The 20,354-nt window shown below is 40.1% G+C and overlaps 1 protein-coding gene across 1 annotated transcript in view; it reads right to left on the bottom strand.

The window, feature by feature from the left end:
- The window catches only part of MYO10 (myosin X), a 167,277-nt gene that overhangs the window by 85,422 nt on the left and 61,501 nt on the right, over positions 1-20,354 (bottom strand). Inside the window, exon 3 of the mRNA XM_051610362.1 lies at positions 10,790-10,948. Within this exon, the coding sequence (XP_051466322.1) occupies positions 10,790-10,948 (159 nt within the window). The remainder of the gene's footprint in view (positions 1-10,789; positions 10,949-20,354) is intronic.

Below are 20,354 nucleotides of genomic sequence, written 5' to 3'. Positions count from 1 at the left end.
GAAAGCACTTCAGAGCCATTAGGATTTCTGCAGATTTCCGATTAAAATACTTTCAGGGGTATTTCAAAGAAATGCTGTGTAGAGCTTCTGTTGCAAGCCTGTTTTCTTAAATCCATGGTAATGAACGGGACAGTTTACTTTTCTCTGTTATATGAACAACTCAACACTTCACACACAAACTCTTTAATTTGTTACAGACTAAACCACCAACCTGTTATCAGTTCATCACTAATATATTTATTTAAACCTAAGAATAAATGAAAAATGAGTTATTCAGCCTGAATCCCAATACAGCACTTTGTTTACTGTATTAAAAAGCTAGGCTCCTTTTCTACTTTCAAATTTTTACTGAAATTTTACATTGATAATGCATCTCCCAAAACACTTCCAGTCACAAACCACAAATGCTCCTGCTCCCTCTTTTAGGACAAAAAAGAGGAAATAAGATTGTTTGCTGATTTGCTAATGAGGATTTTCAAAATTCGAAGTTCAAGCCCTGTCTTCTCAGCTAAACATTCAGTAAGATGATGGTATTGCAACAGTCAAAATGAAAGACATACTTGAGAAATGAAGAGGTTTTATCAGTTCTCCAAATGCTTTTTCTGCTTGTTGCCTTCTAATAGCAATCAGCTTTGAACCTCATGTCTTGAAATCACCACTTCTTCAAACAGTGAAAATCAATTAGCTTTTTAACAAGGTTCAAAACCTCACAAAGATTTCTGATGCCCATAGAAACAGTCTAGAATAACTTGCAATGGTCTTAGTAGTCCTGTCTAATACGAGAAAGTTTTCAATATTTTGTTAAGGAAGGCACAATCTTTAGTTTGTAAACTGAAGTTTACTTTAGTTTGATGTCAAACATAAGTAAATTATGTAAAAAGCTTTATTGATTAATACACACATTTTCAAGTTAGCTTAAAGTTACAGGAAACAAGTTTGCAATAGATTATCTAAATACAGTTTAAAATGTCTTTCTTTCCACTGTAGAAAAGGCTTTCAAACTAAAAGAGGAGAAAATTCCCCTTCAGCATTTTTTTCAGGTCCTCTACATGGAAAAAGCAACAAGAAAGGAAATGGCCCTGGTGCAAGAACACTTCAATTAATTCTATAAACCAAATTTACTAGACGTATCAGGACTGTCTTGCTCTCCATCTTTCCCCTTCACAGACTCCTTTGGGCATATCCTTTCAGGTTTTCTCCATATACAGTAACCATTCACCTTCCACTTCTTCCCTTTTATGTCAAGACTTTCACATCTCCACAATAACATTTCTATTTCTGAGGATCCTTTCTGATGTCTGTGTTTTACCCAAGCTTTCTCTGTTCGTGTAAGATCATCAGTTTTATCCCATATGTTTTCTCATTACCTCCTTTCACCTTCTACATCAAGGTATCCCTCCATGCTTCCCAGACTTCTAGCATTTGAGAAACCCCGTTCTCTCTTCTTTCTTAAATAAATTGAGGGGATAAGAAAAAAAAAATACTTCTTTCAGGCTTTGCATTCCTCATTGTTCTGGTTTAAGCCAGAACACAACACACTTTCTTTTTAGGAATTTTACTTTTCAGTTAAGTTTATTCTAAGTAGCTGCATGCTACTGGAAATGTTGGAACCAATCAAATACAGAATCTAGATGTTTTGTTACAGGTATTTGCATTAACATTGAGAGACAGCACTTTGGACAACTCTCATTTTAAGAGCACTTTCAAGGCTTTCTGCTCCGGGACAACATCTATCCTCAATATAGAAAAAAAAGCAGATGCCTCAAAAGATATCTTTCTGCGTTGTTTTTGATCAACACCTGACTCGACTGGAGTAATTCAAGGAACTGAATTGCTATCTGAAAAGTAAGGGTGTTTTTTTTTTTTTTAAAAAAAAGGATTATTAGTTTCAACTTATTCAATGAGTATCATTTTCCAGGCTCACCCTTAATATATGGGAAGCTTTAAATAAAACTGCAGTGCATCTGGTTCACTAGAAAGCTACTATATCGCACCATTTGACAATGAACGTGAAAAGATTTTTATAACTGTCCTACACAAGTTGGGCATCTCTCATGTTTAAATCATCAAGGCTACAGGACTTTTTACCAAACTACAATACTGGTGATTTCAAGTAATTTACAGAGGCAGAAGATGCTTATAAGACCACAAAACTGTGTAGCTGTCAAACTTCTTTATCTTTAAAATGTCAACTTTTGAGGTGTTAGAATGCAAGACCTGGGGACAGAAGAGCTTGCCCCACACTGCAGGTACTGGCTCCTCCCAGTTTTCCCAAGTAAAGGAATAGATGTTCATAATGCCTGAGCTTATTCTGAGGCAAAGACAACTCACTCTACCACCACATACACGTCAGCATAAAAACGAGAAAGACGGCTGGACAATATTTTGGTGTGCTTTTTAGGGGAGGGAGCAGAAGGGGCGAGGGTATTCCATAAGCAGGATGATAATAAGGGGTCTTGCTCTTGGTAAGGCCTTGATTTACCCTCTCTGTGGTATGTATGCCCCATCTTTCAACTAGTCCCACACTAATTTCAGTGGGACAGAATCCAGTTGTCTCCCTAAATTATAAGCTAAAACATCTGAAGCCAAGTTCCTTTCTTAAAAGCCATAATCGAACTGAAGTTCTAAACTACAAGTTCAGACGCTTTCAACAAAGCAACCCATTTCTAAGATGAAAATGTCATACTATATAATCATCTCTACATGCTTGGGCTTCTGCAGCCCTCACCATATTTGGTGAGTCTTGGTGGGTTTCCAGCAGCCTCAATCTACATCAGTCTTGCTCTCCTTTAGCACTTTATCATTTATTCCTTGTCAGTGCATACACCATTATGACCCCTAAATCATCTTTTTTTCTTATCAAGGTCATTTTAGAATTGATTACAAAATGAGATGCTTGTAAACGCATGTCATACTACAAATGCCAGTTACAGTCCACAGGAGGTGATTTTTTGAAGGGAACCAGAATAAAACAAAGAATGTCATTAAAACTATCAAGTGCCAATAGATAGCCACCTACATCCAAGACCCTCCTGCTAAATGTTCTCCTTGTCATTGTTTTCTACAAGCATCCTCTCAGGCACATTCACACTGTTTAGCTGCACTTTCCCACGTCCACTGTCCATGATGTAAGCTGCTGCAGCAGCCTCTCCTACCACCTCCCTCCCTGGCAGCCTTTTCCATTCCTGAGCATAAATAAGATCCAAGGAGTACTAGAGCAAAGTATTTTCAAACCAAGCTTTATGCTTGTTTTCACTGGCACAGCTCATAGCAAGACTTTTTAATAAATTTGGAATTTTTTCTGTACATGACTTCAGACCATCATCAGCAACTGTTGGGCAACAGCATCCCCTATTAGTTGCATCTTTAGCTGTTACATTCATCCCTCAAACCAACAAGAGTGACTTAAAGCTTCCCTTCATACAGAGCATTAAGGAGCACCATGGTACTTTGGGGTCCAGCTACTTTAACTTCTAAACTAAGCAAACTCTTCCACTCCCCATAGCCTCAAGCGTACACATTCATAGTGTCCTTGTTCTAGGTAGCTAAAGGATGCTAGAAGAAATTGTTTCTTCAGGATTAAAAACTGGCTTTAGATTGCCTTAACTACCAATGGAAATACCAAAACAGTGGACTGAGGCAGTCACACCTTTCAGCTTAGTTCAGAGATGGTGAAGAATCTACACGAAAATGAGAGCTCTCCACAGGTTGAGATACACTTATAGCTTAATCTCATTGTGTTTTCCCTTTAATCTTCTCCTACTGATCAGACTGTTCCATGTGTACAGTGAAACTCACTCTACAAGAGTTATCCAGAACCTGCACAAAAAAGTCCAGCTAGGAAATATGAAACCAAGATGAAGAAAAGCTGATAGAAGAACGTTGTTACAGACAAAGTTAAAAACCAAAACAACAGACCACAACATTGATGCCAGACAGACATCCCTCCTTATTTAAGAACTTGGCATGTTTCTGGCAGTTATTCTCCTGTATGATGATGTCTCCTTGGCTTTTTTTGCATTTTTTTGCTGACCAATACAAGACAATCTCTACCATGTAGCAGTACTATGTACTGGATGTCAGGATAATGATCTTTTGTGATCTAGTGCATGGACTGTTTACATGAACAGTTATGGAAGAGTAACTCTCTTCACCGTTGCCAAGTGGAGAGAGGAGGTGACCTCCTGAACAAAAACAATCTGCTGTTGATCTGGACGAAACATTGATTTCTGTCATTTTCATGGGATGCAATGCAGCTTATGACAGTAGGTTTGCATATCAGACTGTAGAAATTTGTGTGCACAAGTGCACAGCTTATTTCTAATGAGGCAAACTAGCTCAAATCAGAGAAGAGAGACACCATGGCTCATCCCTTCATTTCAAATGGCCTGTGGCCACACACTGGTCTTTCTTCCTGCTTTGTTATTGTACAATGCTCAAATGAGTCTTTCAAAGCTGTCTGGAGGTCTAATTCACCCTCCAGCAAGGAAAAGAAAAAAAACATTGTTCTTCATTCCTATAGATTCATTTTGGGAAGATGAAGGGGCTTTTCAGAGAAAACGCATGCAAACAAAACAAAAATTCTAGTAGATGATATCGCACAAGGCAGTGCCTCCAGAACACAGGAGAAATATTTTTAATATGATGCTTTGTTTCAGTCTGCTTGCTAGTATTTTTACATACTGATACCCCAATTTTTGTAACTTCCATGTTCCTTTAATGTTTTAATACCTCTTCTTTAGAAAGCGCTTTTTAGGAGGACAGCAGGAATTACGCTTTAAAAGAGCATGAAATCAAAAGCCAGAATAAGTGAAATCTAAGTCTATGCCAGTATATTAAAAAAACAAATAGGAAATACTGGCAATTGGCCCTGGGCAGACAATTGTTGATCTATATAACTGACCATCCTTTAGAAACAGCAATCACCAGAAATAAATTCCACTAGATTTTCAATTAAAACCCTGCTGTGTTTATATAGATCTTTGTCTGCTGCTATCTAGTAAAGAGATGTGAAATGGAAGCTGTAATTAATGCTTGGAGACAGGAACTCACTTTGAACTACATTTTGAAAACATTATCTGATGTGTGTAAGCATAACATGCTAATTATGGAGGTAAGTAGCTATGTATAGACATTTGTGCTGCAATTTTAGCAGCAGCATTCTCTGCCCTCTGCACCTCCCCTGAAGGAGCTGATGAAGAGAATTTCCCTCACCTTCCCAGTAACGCAGGAGGGCATGAAAAAACACTGTGATTCATGAGGATTCCTGTTAAATTTCTTTACTGTAGAAATACAGAAATTAAATTAACAGTGGTTTTCTCAGCGACCATAAGGCAGAACCTGCAAACTGGTTACATTGGGACTGCTCTAGAGCACCGGATGCCTGTGGAGAGTAACTGTGCAACTACCACTGGGTTGCAGGCAAGAGCAGGATAGAAGTAGTTCTAGGAGTAGCCTAATAACTAAGGACTTGGTCTAAATGTACATGTGCGATACTTAATATATATGTGTAATTGTACTAATTAACTACACAATTTGTGTGTATCATTGTTTTCTTTTTTTGAAGTCAATGGCCCACACTTAACGTATACTACAGAGAACGACAGGTTAAAGACCAAGGCTGGTCATCTGTCCAGAATGGTGTATGAGTCCTTGATACACATTCTTTTAAGATCCAGTTTCTGCAGCAACCATATCCAAGATTTTCTGTTTAAGAAATCAGTTGTGACAGCTTTTGTCTTTACAAGTAAACATTTTGGGGCTATTGTCTTCTACTGATCTCACTTTGTCTCTCTGCGTCCACCTAAAACTTCTTCCTGTGGTAGAGGACATCTGAACGGTGATTTCAAAGTGCATTAATTATGTTGAACTTACTTGATTTAACCAATTTAAGTGTGCCTTGCTATTTTCTCACTACAACATGCAGCAACATCCACTTCCTGCTGATCATTGTAACGTGGCACAGACCAACTGCAATGGATCTGAAATGAGTTTTACGGCACTCAGAAAAAGAGGCGAATGCAAAAGTCTAGACAAGCAAGTCACAGAGAGCAATTGACCTAGATACTAAAATGTTTATGCCTGCAAACAGATATTTGAAAAAGCCCTGGTGGTGATTATTGATTATTATTGTACAAACATCAACTAGTTGCCTCAGGGAACCCTTATGACTTTGAGGGAAATAAATTATATAATTACTGTTAGTTTAACAAACTGCAACTGAACATTGCTTCAGTAAATAAACACAAATGGATTTAAAACTGATGTAAAAATAACTGAATATACCTTTTAAGAACAGGTAACTGAGCATTCAGCGTAATAAAGAGGATATAAACTCTGCAAGAAACCTTGTCATGGAAGAAACAACTTTTCCAGTTTTAAAACTCTTTTAAAAATTGGAGAAATGCTGCTTTCTCATCCAAGTTATCCTATGTTTGTTGCTTCAATTGAAGAGAGAAAAGAAGCCAGACACAAAAACTCAGCTCCTAAATACCATCATTCTTTGTCTGATGGTGGATGTGGCTGGTACAGCACTAGATGTCTACGTGGCTGGTACATAAGTTTTTCTACACACACAAGCCTAACAGATGGTTGTAATTATTGGCAGGCAAGCTGCAAGCCTAATTTGAAAGTGAGCAAAAATAGGCTATGGTCTCTCTCACCCTTCATAGCTACCACACCCAGCCACTGGACAACCTGGAGGCCACTCTTCTCATCAGGAGAGGGCAGCTGAGGGACTGCCACACCCCACCCCACACAGCACACCTCCCTGGGCACGGAGATGCTTTTTCCACCTGAAGAAGATGGGCACGTGTCAAATCATCACCACTTCAAAGGGGAACATGCCTAGCTGGCGCTTCAGAGCTTAATTCAAAAGGAAAAAAATTAATCAAGACATGCTTTGAAACTTGTTTATTACTTGAACTCAGGCAAACAAAGGCAGATCTGACACTAAAAACCTCCATACTGACCTGCACAATGTATACTGCAGTTTTTTCCAGCCTGTCTCTCACCTCAGCAAAAGCTGCTCCCTAATTCTCTGCTCTGCTGGGATCCTGCATCAGTAACTACCCGCTGGCCACATAGACAAGACAACCGCAGCTCCTTTTGGAGCCAGCTCCAACACTGTAATTTGTGCATCTTGCAGCATAATCCACATGGTGTGGTTTACAGAGTCCTCGCCAAGGCTAAGCCTGTCTCCTCTGCAATGTGTACTTAACTAAAAGTAAACCAGAATCAACAGCTTTGGGAAAAAATGGCCTTTGAACAGTGACAACAGCAGCCGCCACAGCACTTCCCCTCTTCACATTGCCTGCCCCATGCTGGCCTTGCTTCAGAGGTGACAAAATCCCTCCTTCCACTCCACAATAGGCTCAGTTTTCAAATGTGGGCACCTTCTGCTTTTAGTACTGGTGGTTTTCTTTCCATATCTTGCTACATACCAGCATAGCACACAAGCTAGTCTGAGCATTCAAAGATGGGTGTTAAAACTCATATGCCAATGTTCAGGGACTGGACCCCCCCACATCAAACTGTTCCTGATGGGGTATAATGCAGGGAAAAAGGAGAAATAGAAACCCCTTCAACATATGATCATTGCCATCCTAACTCTGCTCCTTTCCTGGACACCAAAAGCAGTGATAGCCCAGAAGCAGACTTCTAGATAGAAACAGTATCAATCAATAAATCTGCAAGAATACCAGAGAGGAGCGTCCTTCAAGTAATCAGGAAAGGGCATGTACATGCTGTGCTTCTCACAGACCAATAAGGGAAAGCATGCACTCTCTTCTTTCATAGAAATTCAGACAAAAAGTATCACAAGCAAGTATCAACAGACTTGATGCAAACAACTTTCGTAGTGCATCTTCTCTGTACCAGCACAGATTCAGCTAAAAGCCTCAACTCATTCAGTACAGAGCCAGGCAACATTCTTACTATGAACATAGTCTGTAGGCTAAATCAATATTCCTCCCCCATCAAAAAACAACAAGAAATACAGAAAATCCTTTGCTGAGCCTTTATAGCTGGAGTTGTTGGCAGCAGCAAAGAAAGTCACTGACACGTCTGACAAAACTTGGCACCCATAGCAAATACCTTTGTAGTATTAATTAGGAAGTAGCGACGAGTTTAGAAACACACGTGTGATTATGTGAGACAAAATGTTATTAAATAAAGAAAGAATAAAATTAATTCAAGATCTCAAGATATTTACTTAATTGCTCATTGCTGGAGAAACAGCTTCTCAAATACAGACAAGCACACAAGTCAACTGTGGAAGATTTGCATAAACAACTGTCCTCCCGAGAAAGCAACTGTTTAAATTTCTTTTTAAAAGGTTCTTCTGTATTTTTAAATGCTATACACTTTATACTACCATTTATTACATTGCACTTTGTATAATTTGTGTGTGTGCACGAAGAAGCAAAACTTACGTCCTAATTAAGTGCATTCCTCATCATGGGTAAGAAGGTGCTTCCCAGTCTCACTGCCAGGTACAAAAAGTCTTTCAGTGAGATGACCATCCTCTACACCCTGAGAGGGCCACAAGCCTTCCCAACTTATCCCTAACACGCAAGGGACAGATACAGCCAAGGTGCCAAGGCAGACACAGGACTCCATACGTGCACTACAGTGATGAAGCAATTACTGGCCGTAGGAGAGGACTTTTTGGAGGTAAGGGAGAAGGCAAATGTACAGTCTGGAAAGTTTCGATTGCTCCTGGCATGAACTCCAATGGTTTCTACTGTCCTATACAAGAACCAGTCTGGTCCTAAAGCAGACTGACCAGGAACACAGTTTCTTCAGTTGCAAGTATGCCTTCAACAAAGGTAAACTTAATGTACCTTTCAGTCCTCTGTTTTTTTTTAACATCAAGTATTAAAGGATTGTTGAACTGTTCAACACAACCAAGAGATTTTGGCTTTAAAAGAGATAGTTTGTTTTGCAACAGGAATACCTCCTCCTATAACACATGGTCAAATATCTATCAGTTTTCATAAAATTATTATAGCTACTTAATTGGCTTTTATTGGGGTTTCTGTTCCTGGAGCCCTGTCCTGTTCAAACACTACCACTGGGACAACAGGAGCAGGGTAACAATGAGGAGAGAGAAAAGATGCTTCTTACATCAGGTTCTTGCTGTTTAGATAGGACAACAGAGAGGCTTTCATATGCATTTCAAAATGCATGTTTTTTTTCCAATCACCTTTCAAGCATTTCTGAGCTGGACCCAAAACAGAAAGCAGTAAAATTAGCAAAACTGAAGAGACAATTGAGTATTCAGCAGTCACTGAAACTCTGTCATCATCAACCACACACAAACCTGTTTGTCTAGAAAAACACATCACACTGAGCACCAAGTACCAAAATACCCTAAACTTGCCCTGACAAGCTAGGAAAGAAGCTAGGACATGTTTCTTCAGAACAAGGCAATTCTTTGCCTCTCCGCAAAAATCACCCCCTTTACACACATGCTGTTTCAAAATGGGGAAAGGTTGACATCCATGCTCCACATCCAAGTCCACAGAATTGCTCAGAAAACATGTTTTATTTTCATTCACATTGAGTAGTGTATTCTAATCCAGTAACACTACTGGAAAACAAAACTCTTACCAAGTAGCTTTATTCCCTTTACTCCCCTGCATGTGCAAGATTGTTCATATATGCTATCCTTTTTTTTTTTTTTTTTTACTGATTTATCTGAAAGGCAACATGATTCATTTTTATTATTTTTTGTTGAGAAAAGACATACATAAAGACTTTTGTAAAGAGAACTACCTCAACATTTAAGATTCTCCATACTAGTCCGTTTAAAGCTACAAAGGCATGTAATTTCCTTGTGCCCTGTTTTGCTTTTTATCATAAAGAAATTTCTAAATACAGGGAGAACTTACTTTTATGTTGATGTGTTGATGCTTAAAAATAAAGAATCCAAACTTAATAGGTGGTGCTTGGAATAAAGCATGTATAGGCCAAATCAATGGTCTAGACAGATGATGCAAACAAAAATTATTTATGTTCTGTCATTATTTATTTTTTAAAAAGCAAAACAGAACTCCAAATCCTGAACCACTGAAAAGTGAGATTTTGCAATCTGTAAGAGCCATTAATACTCCTTACATTTAACGTAGCTCCAGATATAGGAAAGATTCATATCTAGTCAGTTCAAGATAAATGAAAATATTTTAAAAGCAAGTAAAACTAATCACAAAAACCTTCATTACAGAGCTGAGAAAAAGAATTCTCTGTAGACTAATTCCTAGGTTTGGAACTGCTAAACAGCTGCCTGTTCTCCTACAACCCAAACCTTGATTAGCTGTGTTTAATCACACAAGTCCTAAGACTGACAATTGCAATACCACCCCCTTTCTACTACACTAGAAAAGGGGATGCTGATCAGAATTGGCTCTTGGCCTGATGGGATCTCAAGTGAGAGTCACGGACTAAATCTCACCAAATCCTCACTGGTGACATACAGAATATACAGTTGGCACAGAGGGTTTCAAGAAGAGAAAAAGAAGAACCCACCACTGGAAGTATGAAAGCATATGGAGCATGCCAGTTTTCCAGTCTTTACAAGGGATTGCCTGGCTAGCCCTGAGCTACCTTCTCCTTCCATCATTGTTGGTGAGAAGTCATTAGCTGAGGCATGCTCCAGCTCTATGTGGATATGCAAAGAACCAGAGAGCCTTAGGAAGGGTGATAGTACAGAACAGCAAAACACACACAGCACCTACATGTTCAAAAACATTCCCTCTGGGTATTTTTCTTAATTTTAGGAGAAACTTACATAGATTTTATCTTGCTGATAGCGCTGGAATAAGTTGTGCATAATGGAGCCTTCATGGAGATCTATGAGTGCTGCCATGTCTTCCACGCTCTCTGTGCTTGTTTGATGCATAGGCGTTACTTTTTGGTGTGTGATTGTGCTCTGTTTATATGTGAATACCTGAAAGAGAAGAAAAAAACAAACTATTATCAGACCACACATTCAAAAACTCCTATCTGAGAACAGAGCTTTCATATCTATTCATAGTCCCTATCCAGTTTATCAGCATGCAGACCTGTAAAACATAATAATCTGCCAGTCATACCGTCTTGTATAGCTTCTTTGACAATAACTGAAACCCCAAATACATACATAGGGTCATATGAAACTAGCACATACTGACAATGCACTGAGAATTATCAGGTCTTTTTATTTTATTTATTTATTTACCACTTCCTTTAAAAGTAATCTTGTTTCATACTGGACTACTGTTAGACTTTATCAGGAGAAAAATAAGCCAAGCAACAATCGTTCCCCAAAAATCCGAAACCAACCAACTAAAAACCCACCCCTTACAGTAAGCCCCACTTATATTCAAATTACTCTGGAAGGAAATATTTTACAGTGCAAAACAGCAAATGAAAATTACTGCTTTAACAAGCTACAAGTGTTTATATGTTTGATCTAAAATCCATTTAAATGTTTCCATTTAATTCTCTGGTCAACATCACTATTGGGTTAGGTCACTATTCCTAAGGCAAGTAGCATGTGAAGTTCAGTGGGCTAAAGATATTTCAAAATGAACAACAGAACCAACTTCTAATTAATGCACTTTTGAGACAAATATTCCAAACAGAAAATAAAAGCTCTAAAAAATCCACAATTTAAATAGTCAGACAACACCTGTACATATCTTCTGCAGAACTATCACAAATGTGCTCAGATGTACACATCCCCAATCTAGTTAAATAAACTGTTATGAATGACAACCCTGAAGACTATCAAACAATAATGTTGGAATTTAGCTTCCCATTTCCTTTTAATTTACATCTTGGCAATCCGTTGTTACAGATACATATCTGCAGCCCATAGCCAATGTTATTCAAGCAATACTAGTCCCTGTTAAGGTAGAATCACAGAATCATTAAGGTTGGAAGTGACCTCAAAGATCACCTATCATGAGCAGGGAACCCTACCACTAGACCAGGTTGCATAAAACCTTGTCCAGCCTGGCCTTACAAACCTCCAGGGATGGGGCATCAACAACCTCCCTGGGCAACCCATTCCAGTTCCTCACCACCCTTATACTGAAGATTTTCTTCCTAATACCTAATCTAAGTCTCCCCTCTCTCAGTTTAAAACCATTACCCCTTGTCCTTTCACTATCTTCCCCCTCCCCAGCTTTCCTGTAGTCCCTTTCAAGTACTGGAAGGCTGCTATAAGGTCTCCCGGAAGCCTTCTCTTCTTCTAGGCTGAACAGCCCCAACTCCCTCAGCCTGTCTTCATAGCAGAGGTGCTCCAGGCCTTTGATCATCTTGCTGGCCCTTCTCTGGAACCTTTCCAACAGGTCTATATCCTTCTTGTGCTGAGGGCACCAGAACTGTACACAGTATTCCAGGTGGGGTCTGACCAGAGCAGAGCAGAGGGGCAGAATCCCCTTCCTGGCCCTGCTGGCCACACTTCTTTTGATGCAGCCCAGGATGCAGTTCCTCTCTGGGCTCCAGCACACATGAGTGGCTCATGTTGAGCTTCTCATCAACAACCACCCCCAAGTCCTTCTCCTCAGGACTGCTCTCCAGCCATTCTCCCTCCAGCCTGTATTTGTGCCTGGGGTTGTGCTGACCCAGGTGCAGGACCTTGCACTTGGCCTTGTTAAACTTCATGAGGCTGGCACTGGCCCACCTCTCCAGCCTGTCAAGGTCCCTCTGGATGGCAGCCCTTCCCTCTTGCGTGTCAACCACACCACACAGCTTGGTATCCTCAGCCAACTTGCTGAGGATACACTCAATGCCACTGTCCATGTCTCCAACAAAGATGCTAAACAGCACTGGTCCCAGTACTGACCCCTGAGGGACACCACTCATCACCTGCCTCCATTTGGACCTCGAGCCATTGACCACAACTCTCTGGGGACAGCCATCCAGCCAATCTCTTATCCACTGAGTGGTCCATCTGTCAAATCCATGCCTTGTCAGTTTGGAGACCAGGATGTCTTGTGGAACAGTGTCAAATGCCTCACACATCACCCTTGAAGTGTCAGAAAGTACAGGGCTAATGTAAACAACTTATTGATGCAGAATATTTTTTAAAAGGCCCTTCCAAAATCCTTTTGAATAATATTTACAAAGCCTGGAAAAAGAGAAAACTCTGGGGATATCTTAGAGTGGCCTTTCAGCACACCTGAAGAAGGCCTACAGGAAAGCTGGGGAGGGACCTTTTATAAAGGCATGTAGTGATAGGATGAGGGGGGATGGTTGTAAGCAGAAAGTGGGTAGATTTAGCTTGGACATTAGGAATAAATTCTTGGCTGTGAGGGTGGTGTCACCGGAACATGTTGCCCAGGGAAACTGCGGATGCCCCCTCCCTGGATGTTCAAGGCCAGGGTGGATGCAGGTTGGAGACACCTGGTCTAGTGGAAGGTGTCCCTGCCTAAGCAGGCAGGTTGGAACTAGATGATTTTTAAGGTCCCCTTCCAACCCAAACCATTCTATGATGACTAAGCTGATGGCAGAAGTGCAATAACCCACAGCTCAAGCCCTGGTGATCATGGCAGGGTTGCTGCCGCAGTCTGGGTGGGGATCACACAGCAGTGCCTGATGGACAGGGCAGCACAAGGGGCCATTGCTACATGGAAGAGTAAACCTCTCAGAGTATTTCAGCATAAAAACCTGTGTATGCTCCTAGCAACAAAAGACTGAACAAGGACAGTTGTGTCATCACAGGAAGCCACTCAGGAGAATAGTGATTTTGTCTGTCTTTCTGAGAGAATTGAGAAAAAGAAGTTGAAAAAGCAAGAGCCTGAACACGGACCACACTGAACATCGGATACCCCACCAGCTGACAGAGGGGAACTGCCTGATGAAATTTGTTCATTAAAATCCCATCCCAGGTGTACTAAAGGCTGGCACAGGCCATCGCCCCACTACAGCTATCACTGACACAAAGTGTACTGGGGGAAAGGCTGGGAAAGAAAGGTTATCTAGGAAACAAATTTCTAACAGGTACTGGAAGGCAGCACAGACAACAATGGGACACTTGAGCAAGCCATCAGAAATTTCTTACAGATTCAGAGCCTCCAAAGCACAATCCCTAACTGTAACCAAAAGACACACACAGATCTATTTTGTGGTAGGCAACTGTCAAGATGACAGGACAAGCATTTATACAGGGCAGGTAAGTGTTGCTCTGCATGTAGAAAGCAACCACCTGTACATGATCCAGGGGCAAGCAGTTCAGATACCTAAAGGACAGAATAAACTTGAACAGCATTAGCTGATAGCAAAACTTTGGGGCTGAAAAGAGTGTTTGCAGTCCCAAGATTAACAACACAAAGTGCAAACCGAATTAGAGGTAATTACATCTGAAGAACAATAAAATGCAGTCCCTACTAGGATGAATCCCAAAGAAAAAAAACAAAGGTCATATTGTAGAACAAAGAATGTCATAAGCTGAAAGACTTGGAAATAAAAGGGATTGAAGGAGAAGTAAGCAACTTACCAACAGCCATGTACTAGCCTGGAATTAAAACAGGAAAACAAACTCAGCAAGAGAATTAGGAAACCAAAAGGGAACGGCACATACCCATTGAGTGCAGCTCACGTGAACATGGAAAGGAAAAACACCGTAATTTCTAGGAGGAGAATATTCGTATTTGTGATTTCTGTTCTTTGATATGTGATTCACAAGCTGGCAGGATAGACAGAGCACTACATACATGCCAAAGCATGTTTATTAACATAAGGAATTAATAAAAATGCACTGAGAAAAACAACGTGATGATTGACTTGTGGGTGGCAGGACTATCAAAGATGGTCTCTGCAGATTCGTCCTTTCCACTCAAATCCACTATTTCCTCTTCTTCAGGCCAATTTTCTCACATTTGCAGCTCATGCATGTATTCCCTCCTTGTTTGGGTAAGGAAATGGCTCTGTGAGCTGACTGACTGAGATACACCTGTGTGTCAACCAGGTAGAAAACACACTGACCAATCATAATGGCTGCCACCCAGACAAGAAAGAAGGAGGGCATCTTCCCCAACAGTGGGGAGTTACTTATCCTTTACTTTGAATTTTTACCAGAGACATACATCCTTCAGACTTCCTAAACCCAGTGTAAAACTTAGTCAAAATCATCTAACAAGATCAAAGTCATCAGACGGGGCAGAAGGATCACATGCCCAAACCTTGTTTCCATAAAATGGGCTTTCAGCAGTCCTGATGCTCAAGCCCTGAAAGGCCTGCTTTATTTGACTTCATCTTGAGTCCCGCCTTCATTAGGACAAGGATGTGAAAAAGCTACCTTGAACTTTATTATTACTAATTAGAAGGTCACATTAATGAAATACGACAGCAGATTAAATACTCAGGAAACAGGAAACAAAAGACATTCTGTAGGGTCAGCATGCAGAAGAGGAAAATTAACAAGATGGCTCTTAAACTCCAGGAGCCCATGAGCAGAGCACAGGAGCATCCATCCTCAAGAATCTTCTTGCAAGCATTACTGGAAGGTCAAGCAAAACATGCAGGAAACTTGGAGTAAGATTTAAGAGAAGCTTAAATGAGAATTCAGCAAAAGCTTCTTTCCTCTCAAGATATAAATGGTCCAAGATAACAAACATGCTGAATACATGGAAAACTATAAATTAAACCCTGAAGAGACAGAACACAAAATAAGAACTCTCAAAGTTATTACGGCAGTGAAAATTAGAGGTTCAGATAAGAAGGAGCGATGCAAAGAACAACAAAAACAGTAAGGTCAAGAAATACAAAACAGTGAACTCAGCTAAACAACAGTACTGAAAAAGCAGAACACCACATGAAAACTGTTCAGCTGTCCCTTGGCTTAATAGTGCTGTGATGAACACACCAAAAATGGCCACAAATGAGGAAGCAACCTGAAAAGGCAGGGGACCAGTGCTACCAAGTTCCCCAGGTAACATGGGAAAAAGCTTTAACAGGCACTCGGGTGTTTGAAAAAAAACATAGGAGGTAACTGTCAGACACCCAAATATTAATATCAAGGTGCACCTGCTGAACAACTATGCTACCCATGGCACTCGCCACATCTGTTTAGGACACAATGTCAAGTCCTAGACACTGAGAGTGAGATCTTCACTCATACTTCCCAAAAATATTACCTAGATGAGAAAGAAGAACAAGTTGAGAAAATTCATTCATTGTCTCACAATGAGAACATTAGCCTTGGACACAGGACAAAGGGAATAAAGTTAGAGGAGTCTTTGGCAGCACCTCAGCACATCCAGGACATGGGCAGAATTGCATTGCATAGATGGGACTGACTTCCATTCAACCCTCTGAAACACCATCCAGATCCCCAAACACTGCTTCAGGAAGTGCTTTCTTTCTGCTGAAGATGCCAGTATGACATTCTCTAATGCATTGTAGGAACCTAAAGAACTTACAACAACATGCACTGAGACTCTGCAGATGAACACTACATAAAAGTTTTTGGCAGTTGACATTTCATGAAGGGGTTTGTTCCAAAATGGTGGAACATCATAAATAGAAATAAATAATTTCATATGGGACTCTATTTGGAAAGCCAACAACCCATAAATCACATACTATGTCTAAGACATATAATGAAAATGATGGCTTTAGCAAATAAATATATAAATTTCCCTATTCATATATATCATGCCTGTTCATAAATATCGCTGCATGAGTGGTGTAATATTGTACTCCATAATATACAAGTATTTGTTAGGCAAGGCTGCAGCTTTGTATTTGTTTCAGAAATTATTATTTTTTTTTAATGCCGTAGAATTTAGAATAACTAGTATTTTACACAAATACATGCTTTTAAATTGACTACTGAGCATGTAAAGAAAACAACCCACCGACAAATCAGGAGTTTGAGGCATATGAGAGCAATTAAATTAATTTCACTGATGATTGTAGGAGAGCATGAAAACCACCAGCATGAAGACCTTAATATTCCCTACGTCTTCATTTTAAAAATGACATTTTATCCTGTGCAATTATCTGGCATGAGGAAAAAAAAAAAAAAAAAGCCTTTCAAGCACTCCATTTAAGGGGAATATCACAAACCAATGTCTAATTAAATTTCTGCACTGACAAATTACCCCTAAACTTAATATCCAATGGAAATTATATTTTAATGAAAGATTTAATTTGTAATACAATTTATTAACATAATGAAAGAACGTCAGAGTGGGCCCTCAATGATAAGAGCACACATGCTTTCTCTCTCTCGCTGCTTCACTTTATGACATGATACCAAGTGACAAAGACCCTTGTTTGAATTAGGTCATTATATGGTATAAAGGGATTTCACAACAGCTAAATCAAGTAAGTTTAGGAAAATGCTGAATTAAGTGCTTAGGTAAAGCACATTAAAAAATCCTCACAATCCCCATTTCTTGCAAAAGCTGGAAGTCACGCTCAGGCTCTCTAGTGTGTGAGGAACCAATAATACCCAATCTCTCGGGGTTCTTTTCACAAGGATGCTAATGATAATCAATCCTGGAAGGCAGGAAGGCAGAAAGTCTTGTAAAAGTTTCCTAATCAACAGTTTGGTATTGACTGATGACTTCATCACTTTAGCAAGATTTACATGTAATTTTAATTTAATGGCGGAAATAGGTTTGTCTGTATCTTGGAAGCCCTGACCCGAGCTAGATCATTATTGAATCTGCTCTCTAAAAATGTGCAAGATCAACCACCAAAAAGTACACACACTGCAAGAATTTTAAAATGGCCCCTTCTACACAGTGACCTGATCCCTCCCCCCTTCTGAACACAACTCACAGTCAGTACAAGGCTCAGGTCTCTGTCTTTAATCCAAAAATTGAGATTGGGATTAGAGCAAAGGGTGATGATGGACACAGGCCCAGCTTGAAGTCACAGGCAGGCCTCCCATCCCCATCCAGAGGCAGCAATGGTAGCTCCCAAGCTGCTGCTACCTCTTGATGGGGACCAGAGGCCTGCCTGCAGCCTAAAGCTGGCCCATCCCTCATGGCCATCACCCACCACACCACCAGCAGCCAGCCATGTGCCATCATCTTCACCATCAGTAACATAAGGCAGATGTGGCAATGTCTGAGGGATGCCAGATACAGCAAGCTGCTGTGCTCAGGAACCATCTCACAGCTTAGCACACCTATTGCTGGCGGTGTTGCAACAGATCAAGAGGGGGGTTTTGCATAGGGGTAACATAAAAAGAATAACCAACCTCCCGCCACTGCCCTTTTCTACATCAGAACACTTTTTGTGAGCCCTAGGTGTGCTCTAAAAACTGCAGGGTACTACAGAAGATAAGGCTGACAATTGGTATAGCAAAAACAGAAATATCTAAGTCTTGGCATGCACTCAATTTAAATTAAGTTGCTCAAATTCATATAACAAGAGGGATAATGTAAAATATGGTAGTTTAAACATAAAATTCCATAAGATATGGAAGGAGAAGGCAAAGAGGTATTTTACAGATGTCATCTAGGAAGTGGCTGTACAAACAGCAGAAGATACAACTAAACAACCAAACTCTTTTCAATAATGCCTATATTAGCAACTCAACTACTACAGCATCTTGCCAGTCCACAGATATCTGAAAACAAAGCTAATTGTGAATCAAAACCAGAGGCCATCAACCTTCCTGTCGCTGCCACGAGGGCTGCTTTGTGTGAATTTTTCCACAGGGTTAATCCCAACTGCTACAGTGATGTCCATGAAAATCCACACAACTCAACAGCAATTCCAGAGGACTTGGCTTATATGTTTAAGACATCAGCACCCTCAGTTTTCTAAGCTATCTTTTCACTTACGATCACTGACCCTGCAGCAGAGATATGAGCATAGCCCAGCAAAATACACAGGACTGTACACAGACATAGTCACTTAAAAATATAATTTCTTTTTTCATTCTCTGCTGTTGGTCTTAACCGAGGACAATCATTTGTGTTTCCCTCGTGCTTAGAAGTTAAAAGAATGCAATAAATCTTACAAAATGTCTTTATACATGAGTCCAAGCAGAAAAAAGAGGCCTTGGGCTCACATTACAAGCTGTGGAATGCAGCGTTCCAGGGAGAAAAATAAATCACAACAATCCCAAGGACCCAGAGATTAAAAACAAAAACAAAAAACTAGTAGTTCACTCTTTTTTCCTAGAGAGATCCACTGTCTAAGTAAATACTTAAAACACAGAACAAGGAGGCTCTCATAAATCAAAAGCAATTTAAGACGAAATGTTTAACTCCCAGCATTTTAAATTGTATGGTTAATCATTACAAGAGTGTGGCTTAAGTAATGTTTTTGCCTGATAATTTACTGTTTCTCTGTAACAGCTGACATTAGACATCCATTCCATTGTCCCAAAAACAATCTTTGAGGCAACAAGATGTACCAGGGTCCAAGGCTTACTTTGATGCAATATAATGTAATCTTTTTCAAAGCAACAAAAAGAACCCACAATGAAGTTTCTTATCTATTAAACTGTAGAGGAACATTAAATAATTTTATATAAGGCGTTTATTGATGTCAAGAAAAAAAATCTTACTGGCTAAACTGATATCATTACTACTGCAACTTACACTGGCCTTTTCTTTAAGCAAATATCCCATATACACATCAACTGAGCATCAGGTAATTTCACACCCATTTTTGTAAAATTCTTCCCCATTTACTCTGGCAATCATTCCACTCCCCACGCTCCCTTCCCAGTTAGATGTTAATCTTGACCCCTAATGCAAAATGCCTAAATGTCCACTTCTCACATTACTAGTCCTGTCAAAGCAGCTGAGTAACACATAATCCATAAATTGTGTATAATCCTCTGTTTTGTCCCCTGCTCACTTCAGTTCCAGCCATTTTCAGACTTTACCCCTCCTCCTATCAATCAAACCTTTTCCAAATTCCCCTCAATCCCCCTTTCATGACACCTCTCATACTTGCCAGAGCCTGGGACACCTGGCTCAGGAGCTGCTCCCAGGTCCAAGTGCTGGGAGCCTGTCCTGGTGCCTTCCCCCACCCTCCAGCAGCGACAGCACTAGTGATGGCTTGCACCCACAAGGAATGGGGTTGAGCAATCCTGGTCATCACTGCAGCAGAGCTCAGCAAACCCACTAAATGGCTCCTCTTTGTTGTTTCCTGATATGTTGACCACTGTCAATAAACTTGACTGATCAAGACTTCCTACATAATGCTTGTTCCAAAAGAGGAATTTCAAGGCAGTTTATTCCACACACCAACCTGATTCTGTCTGTAGACAAGCTCTATCACCAAGTGCGAACAAGATTCCAGTAACAGGTTCAGAGCTTATAATCCTTCAATTGGACTTGCTTACATAGACAATAAAGAAATTTAATTCAAATTAAACACATCAATTTTAC

This window comes from Apus apus, chromosome 2, assembly GCF_020740795.1.
Source record: "Apus apus isolate bApuApu2 chromosome 2, bApuApu2.pri.cur, whole genome shotgun sequence".
In the NCBI taxonomy this organism is placed as follows: Eukaryota; Metazoa; Chordata; class Aves; order Apodiformes; family Apodidae; genus Apus; species Apus apus.
Note: the sequence above shows the minus strand (reverse complement) of the source record. Positions and strands in the feature narration are given on the sequence as shown.